At 48.9% G+C, this 27,189-nt stretch overlaps 1 protein-coding gene and 1 long non-coding RNA gene across 4 annotated transcripts in view; one reads left to right on the top strand and one right to left on the bottom strand.

Moving 5' to 3' along the window:
- LOC116945250 (phosphatidylinositol 3,4,5-trisphosphate-dependent Rac exchanger 2 protein-like) overlaps window positions 1-27,189 on the bottom strand; it is a 192,920-nt gene that overhangs the window by 98,939 nt on the left and 66,792 nt on the right. For all 3 annotated transcript variants that reach the window (XM_032959592.2, XM_032959593.2, XM_032959594.2), the window contains exons 13-20: window positions 25,669-25,772; window positions 23,008-23,057; window positions 21,573-21,648; window positions 17,193-17,265; window positions 15,739-15,902; window positions 8,310-8,402; window positions 5,319-5,467; window positions 3,407-3,492 (exon numbers count right to left, since the gene is read on the bottom strand). In XM_032959592.2, coding sequence (XP_032815483.2) covers window positions 3,407-3,492; window positions 5,319-5,467; window positions 8,310-8,402; window positions 15,739-15,902; window positions 17,193-17,265; window positions 21,573-21,648; window positions 23,008-23,057; window positions 25,669-25,772 — 795 coding nt within the window. The remainder of the gene's footprint in view (window positions 1-3,406; window positions 3,493-5,318; window positions 5,468-8,309; window positions 8,403-15,738; window positions 15,903-17,192; window positions 17,266-21,572; window positions 21,649-23,007; window positions 23,058-25,668; window positions 25,773-27,189) is intronic.
- Window positions 17,205-19,459, top strand: LOC142925675 (uncharacterized). The gene is made up of 3 exons (XR_012942638.1): window positions 17,205-17,315; window positions 18,158-18,345; window positions 19,330-19,459. It is a non-coding gene; the product is annotated as an uncharacterized LOC142925675 (long non-coding RNA).

Raw genomic sequence — 27,189 nt, 5'->3', positions numbered from 1 at the left:
TTGTCACTTGTGACCGATTTCTAGCTCTGATCGGGAATATAACTCAGGTAGCCGGCTCCATGGTACACTGCGCGCTAGCCACCGCAGCACCACTCCACCCCCCACGTGTGGACCTCCGGTTGGCGCGGTTGGCTACGTACGGTGCAAAAGAAGTTCATACATATGTACGCGCATCGCATACGTGGCTTAATAAGGGGAACGTGCAAAACAGATGAGAGGATAAGTCTGCCTGATCGTAATTGCATGAAAAACATACGGCATGCATAATGTTAAATGCGACTATTTTTCTCTATATCATTAGCGGGTTGTTTTAGCCATGGAAAAGTCTGACGCACACACAGACTCGGCAATTACGTTCGACACATAATCAGTAATTGCACGTTAACCAATTACAGACGAGAGTAAGAGGCAAAAAAACATAAAAAAATGGTTTCCAACAGACCATCAACATGTCTGCAGATAATTAATGACCCTCTCCATCCCCCCTATCCCTGACGAAACCACCCCGCCCCCCAAAAAACACCCACCCATCGCCACTCCCCCCCTACGAAGCCAACTTTTCCTTTGGCACATTCCATTCAACGCACGGGGGTGTGTTATGTGAATGTTTAAAATCCCCAGCAAGGAGGACGTTTTTTTTATTGTTACGTCGCCCCCATTGAACGATCAGACTAAGTGCTCCGTGATGATCTCAGCTCCAAGCCCTCCACTTCGCTTGTTGAACCGGCAGAGGCAAAATGCGTGGGCTCAGAAACACATGTTGAACTCATCCTGCAATTGTACGCGTGCATTTGTAAGCTCATTTTATTGTTCGCATTATTGCTGCTCTGCGAAAACCCCATCTTGGTTTCCCACCCTCGTAATTTCCTTACGCGCCGCGCACGAAATGACGACGCTTCAGTTTGCAGTTATGAAATGTCAACGTGTCCGAAAATAATCGACCGCGGCGAGAAATAGGTCGCTGAAAAGTGAAAGAGGGTCGGTTACAACATGCGGATATAGGCACCCAAGCGTTTACAAGTGATCGGTGTCGTATTCTCGTCACGTAGCCCTTCTCTGCATTAAAATACAGATGTGGATGTCCTTGGCTGACACGTTAATGTTTCCAATGCTGCGTTTGCCGGCAGTTTCTTTCCTCTCATCATTATGCTGCTGCAGCTTGTTTACGCAGGAAAGCTTCAACGAGTCTTGTGACTCTTTTTCAGGAGCGTCCTGCCCAGTTATTTTACAGTGGGGGGGGGAGGAGGGGGTGAATGTATTATTGTTGTGTAGATTTTAAATGAAGTAATTTACGGGTAATTTTTCAAATTGGGAAAGTTTGAACCATGATGCCGGGCTCACAATTGGCCTGCTCTTGCGAATTACGTCGCAGGATCCTTAGCGTCCATTGTGAAGCAGATGGCGCGTATTTGCGTGGTTAACACCACAGCACACCACGGGACTAATGAGGGCCGGGGCTGCTGGATTTGAACCGGGAACCCCTCTGCGACAAACGGCGAACGCGCTTCCGCGAGGCCATGTCATTGCCCTGTTACCAAAGTGCACACCGAAAGATCCGTACATGTGTGTGCGTTTTAATTCCCTTCGCATCGCGCGTGGCCAACCGTGCTAATCCGAGGTGCGGCGGAAGGACGACAAACTGAACAACAAAAAGCAGTTCTAAAGAAATGAGTTTTCAATCTCGACGATTATTTAAAAGTGCACAGCTCCAGTGGCTTCCCGATATCGGAAGGAAGAGCGTTCCCAGACGGCCGCAGAAGTGCATCTGAAAGCGCACGAAGCGGTGACCCCATCGTCTTTTGCTCGACGACTAGCCACGAGCACATGATCTCTGCCACTACCCCCGTGCCCTCTCGCGCACACAGATACACCGCCCCACCCTACCTCCTTTTCCCCACCTACGCTCGACACACGATCAAGTCTTATCGGTGGCTTGAAAAAGTCACCGAGCGTCAATGAACCTTAGCAAAGCACACGCCGGACGACGTTTTTCCAAACGAACCTCAACACCGGCGCTTCGGACGTTCTGCGCAACCAGCCGAATGCGCGAATGCGTTCACTTTTAAGCGAGGCGTTGGTGGAGGCGGGGATGCGGAAAAGTGGGGGAAATGTTTTTCTATTCTCTCGTCAAGGCGTTTGTGTGTGGGTCTCGCGTGGTCTTGCCGGTCACCGAGGTCATCACGGAGCAAGGACATCGAGGTCATCACGGAGCAAGGTCACCAAGGTCATCACGGAGCAGACGCACCAAGGTCATCACGGAGCAAGATCACCAAGGTCATCACGGAGCAAGGTCATCACGGAGCAAGGTCACCGAGGTCATCACAGAGCAAGCACACCGAGGTCATCACGGAGCAAGGGCACCGAGGTCATCACGGAGCAAGGTCACCAAGGTCATCATGGAGCAAGGTCACAGAGGTCATCACGGAGCAAGGTCACCGAGGTCATCACGGAGCAAGCGCACCGAGGTCATCACGGAGCAAGATCACCAAGGTCATCATGGAGCAAGGTCACCAAGGTCATCACGGAGTAAGGTCACCAAGGTCATCACGGAGCAAGGTCACCAAGGTCATCACGGGGAAGCGCAGCTCGGCTCATCGTCGCCTTTTGCGTTTGAACCACGAAATGAATCTCAACGACAGCAGTAACTCAATAAACATGGACATCATGTATTTGCATAAAAAACACATTTTTTCAGAGTTAAATTGTTAATTTGGCCTACTCTTCCACGCTGGCCAGACGTCTTGGAAGTGGTGGAAGTACCCACACAGACATTGCAGTAACAATACCTTCCCAACTATATGTTAAAAGTAACAAGATGGTAATTATCTTTTTTACGTACTGTATTACGAAGCTCCAGTTAATGCAAAAAATAGAATTTGAACATCATCGGTGGACACTGTTAATGGCCTTTTTTGTAACGAGCACCGCCGAAAAAAGAATAAACAGACATTTATTTGGCTCGTTGCTGTTTACGAACAAACTGTGCCCGCGTCACCGTCACAGTTATTATCCACGCAGCAGGGCTTCACGACACGATCGCCGGTTTCCCCCTGGAGAGCGGAACTCTGGCCTAACGCCCGAAAGCCTAGCAGATGGACATGCTAAACACGCACGCACGCACGTCATGCTTAAAGCGTGCGCGTGTTGTTGGGACAGACAAAAACGCAGCATCCAAGTCACAGGATGATGGGGAGGGGGGATGGGGAAAGAAGAGAGGCTCAGAAGTTGGATGGCAAAGGCAGCCAAATGAGAGAGAGAGAACAGACTCAGATATGGGGCGCAATGCACTCAAGCTGGCAAGCAGCTGTCACAGTTAAGGGTTGATTAATGAACGCCAGGCCATCAGTCAATTCAACCCATCGATTTTCATTTCATTCTTTCATTCACTTACTCGTTAAAGCCTTACCTCTGCCCACAGCGTGCACTACAGATGGTCCGCATCCCCGGATTTGGAAACCCAGTCCCTCCGCACAGCTGGACACTTTAATGGTCCTGCCGGTTATGGAGGAGCGGCAAAGAGGTGGAGAAAATAATCACTTGCCGAATTTGGCCACCGACGGGCAGGACAACAAGGTGCAGGTGAGAGCCGTGTGGCATGTGGTCCTGATAAAGAACAGAACACGCACTTGTCAATTCATTACATTTGCTGTGGTTGTGCAATGCAATATATATAATGTATTTGCAACAATAACCGTGTGTCCGTGTATTGTTGGCAGCGGAGAACAAAATGCAGTGCGGATTTTCAGGTCCATTTAATTTAAACCTCGGGGCCACATTCAAAGCACAAAGCGTGTTTTGCATTTGAATGGGGGGGGGGGGGGTTGGGGGGAGGGGGTGCAACCGGGCTGTGAAATATAGTCTTGAATTTGGACCCCCCAAGGCTGAGCGAGGAGGAACACTGCTGACATAAAATGGGATAACGGAAGCAGATTAAGGAGGCTGGCGTGAGGTCGGGTGAAAATTGTTCCCGAGAGGAATGATACTTTTCAAAGCCACAGAATGGAAAAGCGTGTCGGGTGTACGTGTGTGTGTGTGTGTGTGCGTGTTATTGTTACGTATTGGTGGGAGTGTTGGTGGTTAGTGCGCTGCACTACGAACCCGCAGGCACGAGTTTGATTTAATGGCCACAGTTAATATCAGTGGCGAGTGATATCGGAACCAGTCCTGATCCTCCTCTTGGTTCACTCGGCTATAAATTAGTATCTGGTGTGGTGTGTAAACATCAGGACTCGGGTGATAACTGTAGCCAGTCATGGTTGTAGCCAGATCACTACCCCGTGCGATATTCCGGCCTTAATAGATGCTTATTCTTGGTTCTTTCAGTAAAATCACGTAGAAGGGAAACAATAAAATAATACAAATATAAAATGATAAAATTCTCACGACGTTTCGACTGCAACACAAGCAATCATCATCAGGTGTGAAAACCACAGCAAGAAAATTTGAAAAAAGTGGCGGGTTTTATTGATTGCTTGTGTTGCAGTTGAAACGTGAGAATTTTATTGTTTCAAATTTGTATTATTTTATTGTTTCCCTTCTACGTGACTTTACCGAAAGAACCAAGAATATGAATCCCAGCAGTCACGAAAGCTTTAAATCAAAATTTAATAGGTGCTTGCTAACAGCACTTTTTACCCAACAATGTGTAAAGGCTACACGGGGGCATTTATGTCGGTGTTATTTTTAAATACATAAGTGACAAATCCAGATCCTTCAGCAAACAAGACGATGGCTGCTATGAAAGGGTTTTCTTTTTTTCTTTACAAAGGAATTGTCTTGAGCTGTTGATATTGTTTTGCATAATGAGTAAACATTCGTAATGGAGAGTTCTGTTGCAGATGAATAAGCCGTGTTATTTTCCTACAGCATGCTGTCAATTCCGCTGGTGAATGAATGACACACCACGCTGTGAGAATAATTTCGCGAACATCAGGGGCATATATCTTAACTGGTTCCGGGCCCTCCACGAGGTTAATCTTTAAATGACAGCCTGGTGTTGTATGCAACCATCAGCACTGGGGAGGAGTGGTTCTTAATAGGTGCTCGCTGACATCACCACAGTCAGTTAGCCACTACCGGGAGTGAAATTGTTGTCTACGTACGTGCTCGAGAGCTACGAGATCCTCGTGCATTTCACGCGTCTCTACGTCCTGACAAAAAGCGGCCCACGGCACTGCCGGCCGCGAAAGAGTGCGGACGTGACGTTCGCGTCGGTCGCCTCGCCAACTCCGAGAGACCCAGCGCGCATTTTCCTGCAGCGTCTCAAAAACCGATCCCGAAATCCCCGAAGCGAAGCGAGCGGGCGAGCGTCATCTCACTCGCGGGGCTTGGTGGCGAGCAGTACGCGCAGGTGCAGGCGCCCGTGATGGCTCTCCCGCAGCAGCGCCTCCACCTCGGCGAAGGAGCGCAGGAACACGGGGTCGCCGTTCACCGCGTACACCTTCTTGCCCACGCGCATCCCAGCCATCTGCCCGACACACGGCGAGGCCGGCAAAACACAACGGGTGACACACAACCCCCTCCTCCCCCCCGCCAACGCTGTCGTGCGTCGGCGGCAGCCGAGGTCGATTCCCGCTCGCGGCCAACGTTTAGTGGCGACTATCGGAACCCATAATTGGTCTCCCCTAGGTCGACTCAGCCTTAAGTCTGTATTTATCTTGGGCCTCCCCTAGGTCGACTCAGCCTTAAGTCTGTATTTATCCTGGGTCTCCCCTAGGTGGACTCAGCCTTAAGTCTGTATTTATCCTGGGCCTCCCCTAGGTGGACTCAGCCTTAAGTCTGTATTTATCCTGGGCCTCCCCTAGGTGGACTCAGCCTTAAGTCTGTATTTATCCTGGGCCTCCCCTAGGTCGACTCAGCCTTAAGTCTGTATTTATCCTGGGCCTCCCCTAGGTCGACTCAGCCTTAAGTCTGTATTTATCCTGGGCCTCCCCTAGGTTGACTCAGCCTTAAGTCTGTATTTATCTTGGGCCTCCCCTAGGTGGACTCAGCCTTAAGTCTGTATTTATCCTGGGCCTCCCCTAGGTGGACTCAGCCTTAAGTCTGTATTTATCCTGGGCCTCCCCTAGGTGGACTCAGCCTTAAGTCTGTATTTATCCTGGGCCTCCCCTAGGTGGACTCAGCCTTAAGTATGTATGCACGTTGAACTTCTTGCGCACCGTACGTAAACCAACCGTGCTTAAATGAGCACGTGGTGAGCTGTGCAAACATCGCCACTTGGTGAGGCAAAGGCTGCCGGGTGTGGTGGCTGGCCACCCACCCCCTTATGTGCCGTGCGGGCCTTCATAGGTGCTGGGGGGTGTAGGCGAAAATCACTCGATACAAATCTGCTAAGGCTATACGGGGGCTCTGTCTGCGTCTTTGTACGTATTTGCATGCTCCAGGCACCACATGCCCAAGCAGCTTCCGTTTGGCTAGACAGAGGAGTCTAAACAGGCACGTGGGCTAGAGAAGCGATGGGCTGACGTGATGAAAAGTGATGTCAAGATCAACCTCTTTGTAGAAGGCTCGCGAAGGTTGCCCGGAGGCAGTTGAAGAAGGGCAGTCTGACCCTCCTCCTGCCAGCGAGCCAATGAGACTTCACGGGGGCTCAAAGTGTATCTCGGGCCTGGCACAATTGTGCGTGGTTACGTCCACGCACAATTGGCGGTGAACCGCAGCTGTCGTCGGCACACTGCTCGCCCGCGGGCCAACGTCAGCGGTGACTATCGGCACCAATTGTGGACCCCTCCTGGGTCGACGCAGCCCAATACGAGGGCCCCTTGTGCAGTGTGCGCACATCGCCCCTGGGGGGACGGAGACAGCCGGGGGCCGTGGTGCTGCCCACACAACCTCCCTTTCGTGACGCTGTGCCAGCTTCAAAAAGGTGCTCGCCAACAGCACTCTCACCGACAGTCTGCAAAAAGGCTATGTTGGAGGGGGGGTGATCTTTTGCCTTCGTTATATTGGTGTTCGGCGTGTGATGCTGCAACGACTAGTCAATTTAAAATCAATGATTACACGAATAATGACGGGAGTGTCAAATCGCAATCTTGTAAGATTCAATGTTTTTCAACTGGTGTTTGGTGTAAAGTGTGCACGTGGCTCATTGCAGTCACAAGAGGCTGCTACAGTTTCCCGCACCTCCGATGAACGCGCTTGGCTATGTACGGTGCGAAAGAAGTTCAACAATACATACCACACTATACACCACTGTACACTACAATAGACTACACTCTACACTACCAAACAATACACTACTATACTGGATTGGAAACTAATTTCTTTAGAACTGCTTTTTGGCGGTTAGCTTGTTGCCCTTCTCCCGCACCTCCGATCATCGCGCTTGGTCACGTACGGTGCGAAAGAAGTTCAACACGCATGCGTGCAATAGCAACTAAACTATAAATTATCGAATGCAATTGAGACCGCAACCGTGATGATTCGTCATATTTGGGGGGGGAGGGAGGGAGGGGGAAATTGTGCGTCTATACTCTGTACGTCCGCACCATGACGATTCCTTATAACTTTAACAAACTTGTGGGGGCGAAAGTGCTGTTCGCGAGCACCGACGAAGGCTGGGCACAAGAGGTAAGTGGGTGGCCAGCACCACGCGCGGCCACCTTTGTCTCTCTCGCAGCGATGTTGACACACCACATCAGGCATGCATTTGAGGCCGAGTCGACCTAGGGGAGGCCCAGGACCAGTTCAGATAACCGTCACTGGTGTTGACCTTGGGAGGAGAATCCACGCTACCGCTGTCCCGGCAGGCACCAATACCTCGCCATTGCCCACTAAGTGACGGTGACGTCACCACTGCGCCTGTGCTAGGCCAGGTGCGCACTTTGCGGCCACGTGAAGGGTCGAGGGATCGCCGAGAGGTCACGGGACAAACCAAGGTGCGCCGTGGGTTGGCGGCACTTGCCTCGGCAGTAGCGTGCGTGCGTGCGTACACACCAAGTCTACCAGGGATGCCCAGGGGGAAGGGGAAAAGTGGCAATTTGCCCCCGGGGCTTCACACAAAAGAGCCCCGCCCCCCCCCCCCCAAACAACAAGCCTGGGTTTGTCATGCCAATAAATAAGGGGGCTCCACATAGCATTCCGCCCCGGCCTTACAGTCCCAAGGCCTCCAGAACCTCTATGCGGCCTCGACAATGCACGTGTCTGCATAATTATACATCACAGCCTGCACGTTGCCGGGTAAACGGACTCCCGCTTCATGCGAATGGAGGCGTGTGGGAGCTGATGTTTGCAAGGCTGTATCGGAGGGACCGGCTGAAGGAGCAATGGCCCGTCTTTTTTTATGTTGACCCGGGAAGCTGTGCACAAACCTCGGCGTAGGAGCCCCTTTCCACAGACTTGACAATGGCCTGGTTGTTTTTGTCTTCAATCTCAAATCCGAAGCCGCCTTTGCTGGGCTTGATCTGCACGTGGGGCGAGGAGAGGGCAAAGCCATTAACGTTGCTGTACATTGTCAGTAACTCAAAGCAGTGCAACTTGACTTAGTACAGCGTCTGAATTCACCCACTGAAAAGATGCAGCAGACATCGGTGAGACACGGGCATCCTGGGGGAAAAGGAGGTACTCTGTACGTTTGTTGAATGATTTACTTGCTATATTGTGCAACCTAGTTATGTCCCAGCTGGTTGTGAACATTTCGTGAGGGGAGACGGTGCTGTCTGCCTAGGTTCAAGGTGAAAAAAAAAAATCCCAGGGATTTAATTGTTGTGTTGACGGAAAAGGCAGTTCCAAAAAAAGTCTGTTCAGTTAAATAAATAAAATCATAAATCGCTCCGATTCTCCGCTGATTTGGCCATTGCCGCTTTTCATCAGAAAAAAATGGCACAAATACAAAAAATCAATTGGGCAGTGCGCTGGGGTCTGTCTATTTATTTATTTATTTAGGCACAATACAAAGCCGGGCAGGAGTGGCAATGCATGCCTATGATCCAGCACTGGGTGGAGGCAGCGAGGGTTGGTGGATTCACCGTGCAGACGCTGTGAAACTTCCCTTCCCACGGGTGTCGAGGGTGACATAACCAGGCGCGCCCAGAGAAGGCGGTAAAGCAAGTGAACTAATCGCCATCCATTTCCATCTGTACGGGGACAGCGAGTTGCCGTCCTCACGTGCGTGAGGTTTCTCTGGGTGCTCCGGTTTTCTCTCGCTTGTATTAAACGTCTTCAAATAAAATGAAACAATTTAGCAGGGCAATCACTAATTGGCTGAAAACATCTGAAAATAAAAAAATCCAACTTAGCAGGACACCGGTATGGCTTTCCTGAATAAATAAGGAAATTATTACAATTCAACAACTTTGCGGATACATCTGACCTATTGATCATTATCGTGATTGTATATGTATGTAACATTACCCTCAAATGAAAAATCTATATCAGGTGACGTTCAGGAAACGTTTCTTAAGAAAGTGCATTGCCCAGAACAGCATATTATATTATTGTTGTTGATGACCGTGTCGAGTTCTTTGATCGTGCTTGTCGCACCAACTAAGATGTTTGCAAGGCTACTTACAGGTGCTACCGATTGCTACGACTAATTTTGGAACCGCAATAATGCTGGTTGAAGGCTGCTGCTACCCACAGCCAGTGACATTGGTTAATACGGCGCAAAGACTTGCTGCTCATGAAACTCGGCGAGGTTAAAAATCGTCTGAACGTTTCCATGCTCCAACGCGTACAATTGGGAAAACATTTTTTTGGTTGTAGGCCTGTGAGCCAAAGAATGAAATGTCAAGTGATTTTATTGGTTAAATCAATTTCACTCAATATTTGTGTTTTTTTTTTAAAGATTTAACTGAATCAATACCCTCTCCAATCAGCAGCCATGTAGAGACCTTTGACCTGGGAAGTGTTTTTTTGTTTGTTCCAGAAGCCTGTGGGGACCGAGGAAGTGATGCAATGGCACGTGATTGTATCTTATCAAGGTACTTCAGGGACATTTATTTCGTTACTAATATGCAACACACAGCAGAAATATCTACGGAAATAGAATTGTGCACCACTAATGGAAAATTGTCACCAAGTATCTTGAGTTTCCAATAATAATGGAACATTAATTTGGCTTTTATATATTCGAATTCTTTCGCACCATACGTAGCTAAAACCGTGCTAATCAGAGGTGTGGGGCTTATTTGAATTAAAAACGTATTTGTATAGATAAAATACTGTTTTCCAATAAATTCTTATTTCTCTAAAACAGCCACCACAGGTGTGGTGCGATTGATTAAACAGTTTTGTTTCTGACTCTACCCGTCACTTGTAGCTTATTTTGAAAGTGCATTCACTGTGTCATGAATGTATTCAATCGTGAGCACTGAGGCTGTGTCCGACGCATGCTTACAGCTCGGAACCAGAGGTGACATTCCTATGATAGGAGCAAGTCTATCTCTAGCTCAAGCACTGCTTGACTTACCCACATTGCAAGTGGTTCTTAACCTTCACAGCAGCCTTTGCACTCCCCCTTTGGTTCTCAATCGTAAAATAAATTGTATGTTAACAAATACATGGGGTTTGATGAAACAAAGTAGTTGTACTTACATGCCCGTACTAAATTTGTATGTTCGATGATTTACCTTGTAAAAAAAACACATGGCCACGTCTCGCACACCCCCAGAAAGGGCATCTGGCACCTCCAGGGGGTCCGTGGTTAAGAACCGCTGCCATAGAGTGTTACTAAATGTTATCGACCCGATAACATTAGTACGATGGGCTGAATCAACCGCCAACCAGGATTTGAACTCCCAACCTTTCGATGGCCGGTTGTGCTTGCTCTACCAGCGGGTCACCCTGGCTAGTTTTTTTATTTTCTCAACGACTGTTAATCCAATACAGGGCACGGATTCAACGAAAAAGGTGAATCTGAAAAACCAGCGGTGGACTTTTAAAAAAGTGCATATATTTCCGCCCCCTGCGAGTTGAATTGACATTCGCAAATACAAATGAATCATTAGTTGTGGCTTTTGGGGAAAAAATACGTTTTATATTGTGAAAGGGAGTATCGACGTGCGAAGAGGACGTTCCATTCTAATAATGCAAATGACAATTGGTGGGAGAAGGCGCACACACAGCGAGAGGGTGGAATCTCTGATCCGTTGGACGATCGCGTACAGGTGAAGATATCGGTGTCGTTTTATTCGTTCTTCGGTATTCAGTTGGCTATGCCTCCCGTTGACAAGTAAAATAAAACAATCTCCCCGAAGCAGACCTCAAACTTTATGCTGTTCGCGGCGCGCACTAACAATAATGCACCGCTTTGCATTTCCAACTGTTATTTTGCAGATAAACTAAACCGTGGCTGCAGTAAACGCTATATATCTTGGCACGTGCGGCATAGAAGCATGGGAAACATTGTTTACAAAGAATCGTCAGTTTAATTTTTTTTTTCCTCGTGGCATTGTGTCGTGAAACAAAGGAACTACGCATCTACGCACGCATTATGGATGGGCGGGGCTGGGAAAGACGAGACAGAGAGGGGGATTGAAGAGATCTCTTGCTACGCACACACGCGCAGATCCCCCCATGTAGCCTTTATAAGACTGTTGGGGCAAGTGATGTTTTACGAGCGCCTATGCAGGCCGGCATGGCACACGAGGGGGTTTGGGTGGCCAGCACCATGCCCGGCCGCCTTTATCTCTCCAATGCTGATATTTACACTCCGCGCCAGGTACTCATTTAAGGCCGAATCAACCTAGGGGATGGCCCAGGACCGGCTCAGATATTCATCACCGATGTTGGCCGTAAGCGGCAACCGAACTCGGGACGCCGGGTCCGCGGCGCAGCACCCTAACCACTGAGCCACCGCTCCCCACACAAAGACAAAGGCACACACACGGCACATTAACGAGTGTAGCGGTTTCACACCATTTGCACACGCACACACGCACACGTGAACGCGCACAACAAAGACACTCATGCATAAGTGCACAAGTGAACACAAGGGTCACATGCATACACGCACACACAACGCACAAGCCAGCACACATTCAGCAGTGACTGGCGATGGGCCAAGCAAGCTCAAACAGCTGAAACCATTTCCCATGCTCCATGCTGTTACAGTCGATTAGCCATTCTGAGCAGATACAGAGGCCTTGAGACGACCCTGGGGAAAATGCGCTATTGAGCTTGCAAAAAGCACGCACGCGCAGATATACAGGCAGACTGAAATGCGCGGGCACACATACACACACACGCATGCATAGAGAGACATGCGTGCATGCGCACACACACACGCATGAATAGAGACATGCGTGCACGCGCACACACACACACGCATACATAGAGAGACATGCGTGCACGCGCGCACACACGCAAATGCGTATGCAGACAAAAGCACGTTTGTGCACCCATAGGCACGCACAAGCGCGCTGCCAAGTTGTTAGTTGGGCAAAGGGCACAGGTAGAAACACATGGCTGGCACAAGCCGTGGACAGCCCCTGTGATCTAAGGAGAGCGCGGGTGGAAGGAAGGGGACTCAACAATCGGTGACAGAGTCACGCAAGCACATTTACCCCTCTCTGCAGGATTTCTCCGCAGTTCTCGCCATCGCCTGATGATGCTGGTTGCAATTACCGGCAAAACGTCGTACTCGAATTGTAAATGTTGCGGGTTTACTTTCCAACACACGGGTGTGCTGAACTAGTAACTAAGTGGCGCGTTTTGTCCACGTGACAAACCTGACGCGATCCAACCCAAAAGAAAAAAAACTCACCTATGGATTATATTGGTCGCAAAAGCCCTAGGTGTTAAACTAAACTCGCGCAAGCAGTCATGATCCGAATACATTTTAAACGCGAATTTTAATAAAGGCGGCGGAAATCTCACATTTAAGCTGGCACAAGCTTTTGTTAGTGAGAAGGTTGGCACAGCACCGGAGTTGACGCACCCCAGCCGTTTTTGCTTTTCCCCCATGTCAAATGCCGAGTCGAAGCGAGCGAGACCGTTGCCAGGTTCAATACCAACTGCTGCCACCGCTGCTATTTGCTTGCACCGTGGTCTGAGATTGAACACAGTCCCATTGGGGTCGTAGCGCACGGCGCACTTTATCCACTTCCACGCACCGATCCCCCGAAGCAAAGTGCTGTCGGTGAACACCGATTAACGCCAACGTGGTGCATTGCAAGGAGGCAATGTGGTCAGGATCACGGGCGGCCATCACATTCGTGGCCGCCCGGCGCTCTCGTTTGCTCGCTACGTTAACAGTTCGCTCTCCTCGCGAGCCGGCGAAAAACGTCAGGAGGTAGAGTCGCATTTCAATTCAAGCATTGCCTCTTTCAGTTCCGCTGTGGCATACGTATCACCTACAGTGGCTACAGGGTTGAACTAAACCAAATGCAAAGAAGATATATACCAATTGAAATGTGTTGCGTCTGTTGTCCTTCCACCACACCTCTGATTAGCAATCGTTAGCTACGTACGGGTGTGAAAGAAGTTCAACATGCATGCATAATTTTGTGGACAATTGCATTAATGCATTATTGAGCAAACAATGTATTACGTTGATGATAACATTTATGTACATTTAACATCCTACTATTTACCACCAACCATGCCCGACACTCATTTGAGGCTGCTTTGACCTGAGGGATAGCTCAGGAAAAGTTATATCACCCCACCACTGATGTTAGCCGTGGCCAGGAATCAAAGCTCGCATCTCCATGTTAATCGTGCAGTGCGCTAACCACTGCACCAACGATCCCCGCATAACAAAGACCTTCCAGATAGCTTCATAGAACACGTTGAGGCAAGCGCTGTTAAGTGAGCACTTACTTAGGCCTGCACAGGACACAAGGGGGAGGTGTGGCCACCACCATGCCTGACTGCCTTTGTATCCCCAGTGCTGATGTTGCGCCAGACACTTATAATTATTTAATGTTGAGCCGACCTAAGGGAGGCCCCCAGGACCGGTTCAGACATTACTCGCCGCTGATGTTAGCCATGGCATGAAATGAAACTCGGATCATCTGGTCCGTAGCACAGCGCACACTATAACCATTAAACTACCACACTTCCCCATTCTCCGTAAGACGCAAAGATGCGCACGCCACACACACACACACACATCCTCAGCCTGTCAGCAATAGAAATAAAAGTATCTCAAGACTTTTGGAGACTATTCAACTCTATTCTCTGGTTACTATGCTGCGGTCCTCGTGCCTCCATTGTGACCGGTGTCATTTCGCAAGCGCCCTGCACAACAATTGGGGGGGGGAGGCAACAACAACAACAACAAAACACCACACAAGGCGCTGCTGCCACCACCACAGCAGCAGCAGCAGCCATCACGAGGAACCCATTGGGGCACTTGCCACCACCCCGCCGTGGAGGCCGATTCGAGTTGATGAGCGAGGACGAGCGGGCGTCTCAAAACAAACGCCGTCCGATCATAGCGCCGCAGCTTCCGGGGCCGCTATCCGCTGCTGGATTGAGGCTCACTTCCCCTCGCCCGTCGCTCTCGCCGTTCCCCGTGGTCTTTTGTAATGCACAGCTACCTGGGCGGTGCGCCCGATCTCATCGCTCCAACGTCAGCGATCCTAGTCCCCGTCGGGCGTCCTCTCATCTTTGGCTGCCATTCACGTCACGAGTCTCGTATATATTGGCCATGAGCCCTTCTGTGTGATGTGTTCTCTTAAAAGCCCACTTGCTTTCTTTGGCAGTCGGTATGGTATCTCAGATTGCATTTTCCCTCTTTCTGTCTCTTAGTGCAATTCCGAGCATGCGCCCTTCTATTCCACTCCGCATACTTTTCAGAATTTTGCTCAATTTCCCTTTGTCAGTGTCCATGTGTAGTACTGTGTAATATTCACGATCGAAAACACTCTTCTTTCGGCAAAACGGTTTGTTGTCACGATCGTTCGGAGGCATACATACAAGAGGGGAATGAGAGCGATTCTTTACCCTTTAAATGTTAATCAGATTTGTATATTTATGGAGCTTGAAGTATGCCTATTTTCATTGAAATTACTGTTAGTTTAACGTAGGAGATGTCAATTGTAATTCATGCCGTTACGAATTCAATTATAATTTCGGACGTGGGACCCTTCACCAGTGTCATGCATAACGTTATTTGGATCGCTTGCTAGATTTCCGTTGTACATATTTCTGGTTGTTTATTCGCCACGTTTATTAAATGTCCCCCTGCTTTTCTTCTATGCAGCCGCTGTAGACCCAATTCCCACTTAACGGTGCTCGCCGCTTTGGCCGGCTTTGCCAGCTCAATGGGCCTTACCCGAAATAAACTGACTGCCAGACCGGTATTTATTGGGATAAACACGATTCTGGAGGTGCTTGAGCTTCCTCAGACCCTAAGCTTATTTTTAAATTTCATATTGAAGCCGCGGTGGGCAGATGTTAACTAGTTTGCCCGGTATACAGTAGGTCGTGGGTTCAATACCGACCGAGCCGCCTGTATATTAGGAGTTTGCGTGCGTCTCTCTCTCACCGTGGTCTCGCGCGGATTTTTCTACGGTTTTTCCCCCTCCACATTTATAATCAACATGCGTTTAAGAGTGTTTTGGCTTCTGTAAATTTCCACGTGATGATAAGCCACTTCGTTGGGCTATCACCTGTGGCCAGGTCGCTTCTGAAAAAGACCTATATAGCTCAGTGGGGGCCTTACCTGGTAAAATAAAAATAAAAAACCGTCGTTCAAATAGTTTTCACATTACGAGCGCCACCGCTGCCCACACCGCAGGTGTCTGTACGGCCGCTCGTGTCCCCCTGGAAGACCCGGAGTGGCTCGCTCACCAGCAGCGTCTTGCCAATGATGTTCTCCACCACCTTGAAGTCGACGCGGAGGCTCACGGAGCGCGAGAGCTTCCGCGACATGCCACCGCTCAACCCCTCGGCATCCTCGTCCGCGTAGAAGCGGAAGAGCAGCGAGTCGTCCTTGAACTCGCTCTTCTCAAGCACTGAATCACAACAGAAGCAGAAGCGGCGGCGGCGGCAGCGGTAGGGCACGGCGCATTTGCCATTGAAACAAAATCGCACATTTACGCGGACGGACAGTGACGCACACGTGTGCATGCTAACAACAACAGCCGCCGTTCGCCACTAAGTGGCGTATGACATCACCACAGCGCTTTGTGCCAGGCTAGGTGCACCTTGAGGCCATGTGATGTGTTTGAAGGCTCACTGGCCAGAGGTCACCGGACAGACCCAGGTCACAGACACAAAACGCTGAATAAATGGCAAAGGTACAAAGCAGATGACCATTCCGCATTATCTATATACGCCTGAGTCAACCTAAAGGAGGTTCAGCCAGGGTTGAATAGGCAAGGAATGTCAACATCAATTAAAGTCTACTCGTACCCTCACAACACATGCATTAAATTGTGTGTGATGAGGACTAACTAGAAATATTACAGACAAATATCGGCCTGATGGAATGAATATGGCTGTAGAGATGAGACGGAACGTATGAGATCGCTAATACACGTGAATCTTGACCCTGAAAGTGACAGTTCATCAATTTGTGGGAGAGAGAGAGAGAGTAGAGAGCAGGGGGTGAGTCTTGGCGTGTCTACTGGCCATTGATTGCCACCCATTCGGCATTGATGTTGCGAATGTCTTTTATTGCCTGCCTGTATACAACCAGCTCAGCAAAAAAGGAGACTTGGCATTGCGAAATAAATACAAAAACAACCAGGCCATTATCGTGCCCCTGCACTGGAAACTGGTGAAAACCCCAAAAAATGCAGATTCACGCTGTTTTACAAACCCCCTGATTATGTTTGGCTCTCGTTTGAAATAGATTATAATGCCTACTGTGGGTATGGATTTGCAATCTCATTCAAACGGTTTCTCGAATTGCAATTTAATCAGTGTTCGGAAGGAATGCACTTTTTGGTGGAAAGGATACAGTTCAGAGGAGGGGATTTAAAACAAGCAAACAAAAATTTATTTCGATTATCTGGATCGGCCCTGGGTTTCATCGAGCCTAGAATGAGTACCCGGCACGGCGTGTAAACATCGCCACTGGGGTGACAAACGTGGCTGGGGTCGTGGTGCCGGCCACACCACCCCCTCGTGTGCCGTGCCGGCCCTCATAGGCGCTCGCTAACAGCACTTTCCCCAGCCGTCTGTCGAGGCTACACGGGGGGGTGGAGACCTTTGCCTTTTGCGTGGACAACGCTCTTGGACGCGGACGGGACACGTAGCGGTGCGTGCGTACGAGTCGGGCGTCCGTGTGGCGTACTAACCGTGGTGCATGAAGCCGTTGTTACAGAGGCCGACGCCGAGCAGGACGGCCTCCTCGCGCGTGCGGCAGTCGCCCTGCTCCCATCGGCACAAGGAGACAAAGACCACCCCCGACTTAGCCACGGGTGGGTCACGCCAGGGCAACGGCCCTGTTCGCGGACTCTGAAGAAGTCATAGCCCGAAACACTATACAGTACGGCTAAGTCCCTCGTTATCGGCGATTTTGGCTCATCCGCGAATCGCATCCGAAACTCTACCACAGCTCCGTCGAGAGAGAGAGAGAGAAAGAAATAAAGTGATGAGATAAAGTGATGAGAAAAAGTGATCAGAGAGAAAGTGATGACAAAGAGATAAGAGAGATAGAGAGAAAGAAACTTCTCGGAGCTTAAGGAGCATCTGCAGATGTTGCTCGTACAATATTCGTCCCCTAATAGCATCATTCACAAAATGTTCTATTCACGAGCATCTCCGGAACGCATCCCTCGCGAATAAAGGGGGAATACTGTCGTAGTAAAAACGCAACACAATCGTCACAAACACTCCGCTATTAAAGAGGAATAATTTTATGAACGGTCCATCCTTAGGAGCAAAAAGAAGCATCACCGATTATGACGGCCTATGATATCAGTTTTCCTCTTGAGGGCAGTGTCAATGCGTTGAGTTGTTTTTTTATTCGTCCGCTTGTGCATCACCGCCAGTGGCACTGCGTCTCTGCACCCGGCGCTCGCTCGGCACCGAGAGGCAACGCTCGGACTTCGCACTGCGGTTTGATGCGGAACGGCGACGATTTCACGACGCGTTAATGTTCACAACGCAATACGCCTCCGCTAAAAATCACTGAGTTAGCAGCGATCGACGCACGTGCTAATACGTTTCGGCGCAACGCGCAATGATGCCAGGGCTTAAATGCCCCCCCCCCCTCCCAAAAAAAACTACTCATCAGACTCGTCGATTTTTTTTTTTCAAGCTGAATCACTTCTTCGTCTCAGCGACGTGGCGGCAACAAAAGACGTCCGGCTGCAAAGCGCGGACGAAACCCGACGGTGAAAAAGGGAGGCTCTGAAGAAGGCAGAAGGACAAAACGATCACGTGGGGACCTTGCCAAGGACCGGCTTGGAGATTAAAAGAAGCCGGCATCGCTGGGTGGTCTCGGAGGTACGCCTCGTTCCGCAGGGTTCAAACTTCGTCGCAAGCCCAGATACGAACTCTCTCTCCCTCTCTCTCCCTCTCTCTACCACCACCCCGCCCCCCACATCTGTTGCAGATGCTAAGAGAATCCCACGACGCTACAACGCGCGATTTGTCCATTGTGAGCTTGTGGCCGGGGGAATCTATCACCCCCCTACCCACCTCAATGTAATCACCGATGAAACGACTTTGGAGCAATAAAAAATAATGTCCGTTATTTACCCAGGAAAGTCCCCATTGAGGCTAAAGATGCGTTTTATAAGTTGTCCTGTGCATCGGGGCGTTTGGCCAATGCCGTGTATGAGTGTTCGCAATGTTGAAGTACACAAAGAAAAAACATGGTCTCTATATTAGGGTCCAACACTTTAATCTCTGCACAGATAGATTCAGGAATATATTGCTGTACTCCGTCCCACTTGCCAGTTGTTGTTTGATTACCAGATGAAATGCAATTATAAGGGAGACTTAGGATAGAGCATTAGGTTTGCAAAACATAGCATATGGGTATGAACATACATTTTCTATCAGAGTGCATTATTTTCTGACCCCCATATCAGTCTCGAACAACAGCTAGGCTCTCTCATGCAACAGAGAGACCCTTTAAACTATTGCGCAATCACAACCAACATTCAAAACGAACGTCGACGAATTCCACAAATGCGAACCCGACATTCGGGGGCAACCGCCCGAGAAAAAGCACACTCACAGAAACATTGGCCAACACTCGAGCGCACCCACGAGTCCGTGCGCAGCCCTCTGGCTGTGAAGTTGTCACGCAGAACGGCAAACCTCCCAGGGGCGACGGGCATCCCGAGCGAGCGCCGAACCGAGGGCGCCAACGGCTCTCGGGCTAAGCTCGCTTCGCCTAACCCCAGCAGCCCACCAATCGCGTTCTTCAGATGTGTTTTTTTTATTTTTTCCCGCGACTAACGAGATGCGTCGATTTGCCAGGGTTACTGTTGCTCGTAGGGAGAGAGAGAAAAAAAACACAAAACACCTGCCAACCGATAGTCCTGGAGCCTACAAGGACTCGACACCGCTGCACAGAACGTCGCCATCTGCTTCGGGGGGGGGGGGGGTGGTGGGGGGGGGGTGGATTGTGGCATCCACGTTGCTGATGCTATTTTTTTAAATTAAATTTTGACTTTAAACTTTCGTGACTGCAGGAATTCATATTCGATTGTTCTTTCGGTAAAGTCATGGAGATAGAAAATAAAATAAAAATAATAAAAAATATACATCACGTGTAAATATATATAAAACAAAAATATGAAGAAAAAAACAAAATCTATTTCGCTTGATTGTTGATGCGAGAGAGCGATCGGCAGTTGGCTTATGATGCCATGAAAAGCGGGTTTGCGCGTGGCTATGGGTTAGCAACAGGAAACGGTTTTCGCGTGCCCCATTGGTTTTGAGGGTTTTTGTTAACTGATCGAGGCCAGGAGGATTTTGCTCGTAAAATATTGGGGGCCCAGCAGGAAAATATTTCCAGACTGTCTATATTTTTTTAATTAATATTCTTGGCTGGTTTTTGTTTTTTTCTCTCATAATTGTGGGTTCAGTGGAAACAAATTCTCTTTTTTTTCACGTGAAATAATGAAACGGAATATAAAAATAATTTTCATAATGATGTATATATATAAAACATCAGTTACTCATAGGTATGTTCTTACACGAATGGTTAAACACTGAAAATTTTAGAAATTGGAAATATAGTTAAGATTTAAAATGCAGGTATAAAATAGGGATTTGTTTTTATTCCGATTGTTCTTATTTACATTTTTAAAAAAAACAAAGGTAATACATATTTAACTTCACTTCATTGTTGTTTACACAAGGCACAAAGACTCCCGTATAGCCTTTAACAGACTGTTGGGGCAAGTGCTGTTAGCGAGCACCTATGAAGGCCGGCACGGCACACGAGGGGGTGGGTGGCCAACACCACGCCCGGCCGCCTTTGTCTCCAGAGTGGCGATGTTTACACACTGCACCAGGTACTCATTTGAGGCTGAGTCAACCTAAGGAAGGCGCAGGACCAGTTCAGATATTCGTTACTGGTTTTGGCCGTGAGTAGGAAACTAACCCAAATGTTCGGGTTCGTAGCGCAGCCTGCTAACCGCTATGCCACCGCTACGCCACGCTTCTCCGCACAAGGCACACACCACACACACACACACGAGTATGTGCATTAAAACAAACCACAACAGCCCTTTGCATTTCTCCCCATCATGTGCTCGCTGATAAAACCTCGCCCGGCTCACCTAACTTTATCAACATTGCCCAGCTCGAGCAAATTACTTGGAAAAGGAAGCAGGACCGGATTCCAGGGATTGGAACGTGGTGCGTTCCTATAACCCGTTGTTTTCACGAGCTCCGTGAACAACAAGCCTCTCAAATCAATCGAGGCAACTGCGGTTCATAATTAAATAAATAATAACGAAATAAGTGGGTTCATTACCCTATACGCGGTCTGTGTAGCGTGAAACACATCTCGTGATTACATTATAGACGTTAAATTGGAAAATGCCTCCTTGTGGGAATTGATTGGTGAATGCATTTAAGTTGATGTCTATCAACTGCTACATTTGGTATGATACATCATATTCCCTATTTAAAGTCGAGGAGTTTTCTGTTGTTGTAAATCTGCACAACGGATTAACAATATTCTCACTCAAGACTGGGACGCCTTTTTATCTTTTGTCTCGATTTTTTTCCAAATGTGCTGTCGGCATCTCGCCAAAAGCAGATATCATAGAACTACTCCCGATATTACCTTCAAGTGACCTCTTATTCACACGGCCGGCAATGTACACTCCCCATGTTTGCCCGACTGCTGAGAGATGTTTATTGCATGGCAGTCAAAATAAGAAATATATACAAATGTATCAATTATCGGAGCTGCAATTTAACCCAATAATTAATTAGTTATGTTGTTTTTTTCCGTGTACAGTCATTGATGACCAGGCTGAGACCATGAGCTCGCTACACTTGAGAGCCTGGTTTAATCACTGACCACCTGGTGACCTCCAAGACAAAATTAAGCATCATTATTGGGGGTGGGTGGGAGATATTGTCTTGAATAAATGCATTTAGGTTACAGGTAATGAGAAGGGAAAACATGAAACGTGTTTATCTGTATACGAGTTAGAGAAATTCCTCCACCTGTAATTGAAAATCCAAAGACAGACACTCACCTGAGACACCAACCAGTCTATAAGCTTGTAAGCCATAATCACAGACTTGTACGTTTTCAGATGGTAATCTTTATCCCTACAGAAATATAAAAACACACAACCACGTGAATTACAGAACAGGCTTTGAGTGAAACCTAAATTAACACTTCATTCGAAATGTATTCCCATGTTCTTTGGTTCTTTCGGTAAAGTCACGTAGATAGAAAACAAAAATAATTTAAAAAAACATATTATAATAAAAAAAACTCACGACGGAATACCCCAGATCTTAGATGCTAAGCATGGTTGAGTCTGGGTAATGTTTGGATGGGCCACCATCCAAACACCTGCGCAACAGGTGGACATTGATCGCAGCCAAATGCTCTAAATGTGTGTTTCTAAATGTGGAGGGAAAGACTGGAGGACCTGAAGAAAAATCCACGCGACCACGGCGAGAGAGAGAGAGAAAACACGGAGACTCCAAATATACAGCAGGCGTCAGGGTCGGGATCGAGCCCACAACTTCCTGCATACCAGGTGAGGTAGTTAACATCTCACCACCGTGGCAGCCCCACGGCAGTTAACATATCGACACAGTCGTACAATTGCCAGATTCACATAGTGGCAAAAAAACATCTGAAAATAATTACACGGTCAATTCTCACCCAACGTTCGTCGTGAAGACATCGGCACACTCTCGCCCAAAGGTTCTTATGAAGTGGAGCACTGCCTAAAGCATGAGTAGGGCCGGATGTGTGAATAAAGCTTGTACATTTTAAAAGAAGATACCGTGCCTTAGTATAATGTTATATTAGTGACTGTTAATAATAATCCAATTACTGTCTTAAGTATCCGTAAAAAAAATAGTTATTTGCAAAGAGAAAGCAAATGGGCTTGGGTAGGACACATCGCGAGAAGTGATCATGGCCGATTTGACTCGACTTGTGACAAAAGTAGCAGCCAGGGGAATAATCCCCGCCCAGCAGTGCATAGATCATGGCTCGTAATGATGACAGAGGAAATACGAAACATTAATGAATTTAGGTTTTGGTGCAAGTAATATGCACGTGGGAAAGTGAAGTTTCAGATTTTCTTGCATCACGCGCTTCTCTCAAGTTGTTACTTTTGGTGTCAACGTCAACGGCTGAGAATCTCATTGCAGGTTGCCCAGAAATCTGCTCCTCTACTTATTTGTGTCTATGCCAACCCCCCCCCCCCCCCACACACACACACACTCCGGCTCTTCTGCGTATTTGACTGTAATGCATCATTCAACTCCGCTGAGCGACCGGTGAATATTGAGCGATTGCCTCTAACCTCGCAATGCTTCCGTTGAACGGCAAAATGAATAAAATCAGGAGGGTGTGACCTTGCGAACAACAAGCTTGGATATTTGAGCGGCACCCTGACGTAGGCGAGTTGAGCAAGCAGGGCGGGGTGCGAACTCTGCACTCACTTTACGATGGGAGAGAAGAGGCAGTGCAGGCGGCAGTAGAGACGCACTCCCTGTGAAGAGAACGTCGCAGCCACGCCGTCACGAGCGTGCGTATGCACGGTTCACAGTCGCTTCATTTTGGGTCAGGTCGTGTGAATGGGAAGGTCGTGAAGCCCTCCCACACCCGACGCGGCCAATTCATGGAAGTGCCGCGTGAAGCGAACGTGGCCAAATGTATGGCCGCTTCAGCAGCACCGCCGGTGTTTGTTGTTGTTGGTGAGCGATCTCACAACGTTTGCATCGGGGCACGGGCGTTTCGCTGGAGATTGCACCCAGCGCGAGTGAGCGACCAGGTTGTTAGCTCGGATCTCGGGTGGACGTGCTTCCTGACCCGGCTCGTCAAGTAGATGCCACGTCGTACCCATTTAAATGTTGTGAGGTTACTCGCCAACAGTAACGCCGGCGCAGCTGCCGAAACAATTATGAATCTGGCCACGTTGGAGTCACGTGACATTTGTTTATATTGGCTGTGTCGGGTGGAGGAGGGTTTCCGATGTATTGTTCATTTTATCTATGCGGCCTAACCCAAAATAAACCAATGTTTAATCATATTGGTCGTGAAATGCTACGTGCATATGCGTGCGCGTATAAGGTCAAAGATCTCCCATATTGCCTTAAAAAACTTTAGGGAGAAGCGCTCTTTGCGAGCAGCTATAAAGACCAACAAGGCACATGAGGGGGTGGGGGTGGCCAGCACCACGCCCAGCCGGCTTTGTCTTCCTCGTGGCATTGTTTACACACCACACCAGGTACTCATTTGAGGCCAAGTCAATCTAACATATATATTATACACACATTCCTACCATTCTTTGGCCTCTGAAACAATTGATTTTTTTTATCTTGAGATGCGGTCATGTTTAGATGCTTTATAAATCCGAATGTTATTGTTTTGTATCCGTGATTTTCTCGCACGCACATTCATGAACTCATGCCCACGCATGCACGCACACATTCAGTCGCACCTGCGATTAGCACGGTTGGCAATGTACGATGCAAAATAATTTCAACATACATGCAAACAACGCTCACACACGTTCAATATCGCACGCATGAGCGCACAAACACACAATGCAATCATGTTTACTCGCTCATAAAACAAAGATAAAGACGAAGATCCCCAGTATAGCCTTAGAAGAATGTAGGGGCAAGTGCTGTTAGTGAGCACCTATGAAAGCCGGCACGCCACACGAGAGGGTGGGTGGCCAGCACCACGCCCGGCCGTCTTTGTCTCCCCCAGTGGCCATGTTTACACACCACACCAGGTACTCATTTGAGGCCGAGTCGACCTTTCTTACACGCACATACATACATTCATGCACATACCACCACATCTCATTAAACTTAACAGCCTATTAGTTACCGTGCTGTTAGTGAATGCCTATTTACGTACCACACATCACCAGAGGAGACGGTGTGGCCAGAACCATGCCCCCTCGGTCACGTTTGTATTATTCCAAGTGCCAGTGCCTCAAGATAAGCATTTTAGGCTCAGTGGACTGAGAGGAGGCCCAAGCCAAGGTTAGACACCAATAGTTAGAGGTGTTGCACTTGGCCAGGAATGCAACTCGGGCTGCCAAATACCATCGTGCATGCACAGAGCAAAGACAAAGATTCCTCATATAGCCTTAATAGACTGTTGGGGAAAGTGCTGTTAGCGAGCACCTATGACGGCCGGCACGGTACACGAGGGGGTGGGTGGCCAGCACTACGCCCGACCGCCTTTGGCTCCCCAGTGGCGATGTTTACTACACACCGCACCATGTACTCATATGAGGCTGGGTCAACCTAGGGGAGGCCCAGGACCAGTTCAAATAATCATCACTGGTGTTGGCCATGAGCGGGAATCGAACTCGGCTCACCGGGTTCATAGAGCAGCGCACGAACAGCTATACTACTGCTCGTGCATGCACACACACAAACACAAATCCCTAGTATACATGACGCATTCAAGCCTCACATCCTCCTCTAATAATCCATGATTATAAATGCATCTGGTATTCTCGTCACTCTTCTCGCGCATGGCTATCACCAAGGTGCTGTGTTTCTCAGTCTGCAGTGGAATCATTGTTAAGAATCAGAATCTGTATTTAGATTGGATGGACCCAATAATCTCTGAAGCTCTTTTTCACAGACGTCCAAGTAGTCCTTTTTCACAGTCGGGGGGAGATGCTGTTACGTGCCATCCCATTTGAGTAACTTCCGTGGTACATTTTCTGAATTGGGCAAAAATGTGGACCACCCGACCGGGTACACAGTGGCCTCCTCATTTCGAATAATGTCGGGGGGGGGGGGGGGGGGGGATATTTTAACGTCCACCGTGAATCAGACAGCGGCGTATCTTATGGCATGTGCAACCACTGTAATAACCGGGGTGGCCTTCTCGATTCCAACCTCAAAAGCTCTGCAACAAGAAGGCAAACGCACAACACTGCTGAGCGATGTCGTCGCTGTCCCCTCATATACAGTGCAATTCGTGTTTTATGCTCCCTCTCCGTGTTTAAAGACGTCTTATGGAGCTGCTCGCTGCTCAAGGACGCTCATGTTATTGCCGTGACTATATTCTAACGTGCTTCATGTGGCCGTCGCTGCTGATGGTGATGACGACTATCGTGGATCTCTCACCTTGGAGATCATGTCTTGCATCTCGTTCCGAGGTTTGAAGGTTCCGTCATCGTAGCGAAAACGATAAAATAACGGCTCATCCTTGAACTGGTGCTTGTCTGAGACTGTTCGCAGAAAGAAAAAAACACACACACACACGCGTGTGCATAAAAACAAAGATCACTCGTATAGACATCCAGACTTGTTGGGGCAAGTGCAGTTGGTGAGCACCTACGAAAGCCAGCATGGCGCATGAGGGAGTATCCCCACCGGCAACGCTGACACACCACACCAGATACTCATTCGAAGCCAAGTAGACCTAGAGGAGGCCCAGGACTGGTTCAAATATTCGTCCCTGATATTGGCTATGAGCAGAAATCGAACCTCAGGTCGCTGTGTTCGGGGTGCAGTGCGAAAACCACGACACTACCACTCTCCACAAAGATCCCCCGAATAGCCTTCACAGACTGTTGGGGCAAGTGCTGTGAGCGACTAGCACCTATGAAGGTCGGCACGGCACACGAGGGTTAGGTGGCCAGCGCCACGCCCGGCCGCCTTTATCTCCCTAGTGGCGATAATTATACACCGCACCAGGTACTCATTTGAGGCTGAGTCGACCTAGCGGAGGCCCAGCACAGGTTCAGGTAATCGTCATTGGCGTTGGCCGTGAGCGAGAATCGAACTCAGGTCGACAGGTTCGGGTCGCCGGGTTCCGCACCTCCGGTTAGCACGGATGACTACATACGGCGTGTAAGAAGCTCAACATACATACGTACGTAGCCCAGCACTAACAGCTACACGACCACTCTGCACGGGCATGTGTGGGTGTAGTACCGGCCCTAGAGGGGCCCGGTGAGCGCTGATGGATAGCGCTAGATGGCACCATGCTTTGTGTGCAGTGCCAGCCCTAGAGGACAGGGTGTGGGAGTGCCGCGGTAGGAATGAGGTTACTAAAGGCCATGGCACTCTGGTTGACCTCGAGAGGACACGTGACAAGTTAAGTCTACAAAGGGGCCCAAGTGGGGGCTAGGGCTGGTCTACAAAGGGGCCTAAGTGGGGGCTAGGGGTGGTCACGTGGTTGGGACCCAAACCCTTCCCGAGGATTCTAGAAGGGCGGAGCCAGCCACGCCGTAGAGAATATAAGCCGGTCTCGAGAGGGACCCGGGTCGTTGTTCATCCTGAACAAACCTTCGTCAACGTTCTCCGTTCAACGAGTCTCCAACACGTGGACCTGGACCCGAGCTGAGGTCCGGTCCGTAGTAGCAGTTACGTTGTAATTATTGTAGTTAGCCTGGTGGTCACCACCCGGCTAACTACACCAGTTACGTTGTAATTAGTGAAGTTAGCCTGGTGGTCACCACCATAGGTTGTTCTTCTGTTAAGGGGAAGCTAACCCATGTGTTGGAGTTAAATAAATGTGTTGCCTCCAGGTATACGTCTGCGACTCAGTTGAACTCACGACATGTATAAATGCTGAATGTCTTTTCGCACGTACATAGCCGATCGTGCTAATCGGGGGTGCGGGGGGGAACGACAACAAAC

This window comes from Petromyzon marinus, chromosome 23 (assembly GCF_048934315.1).
Source record: "Petromyzon marinus isolate PM22_M1 ecotype Great Lakes invasive population chromosome 23, UKy_Petmar_22M1.pri1.0, whole genome shotgun sequence".
Classification (NCBI taxonomy): Eukaryota; Metazoa; Chordata; class Hyperoartia; order Petromyzontiformes; family Petromyzontidae; genus Petromyzon; species Petromyzon marinus.
This window is presented reverse-complemented; position numbering and strand designations above follow the sequence as displayed.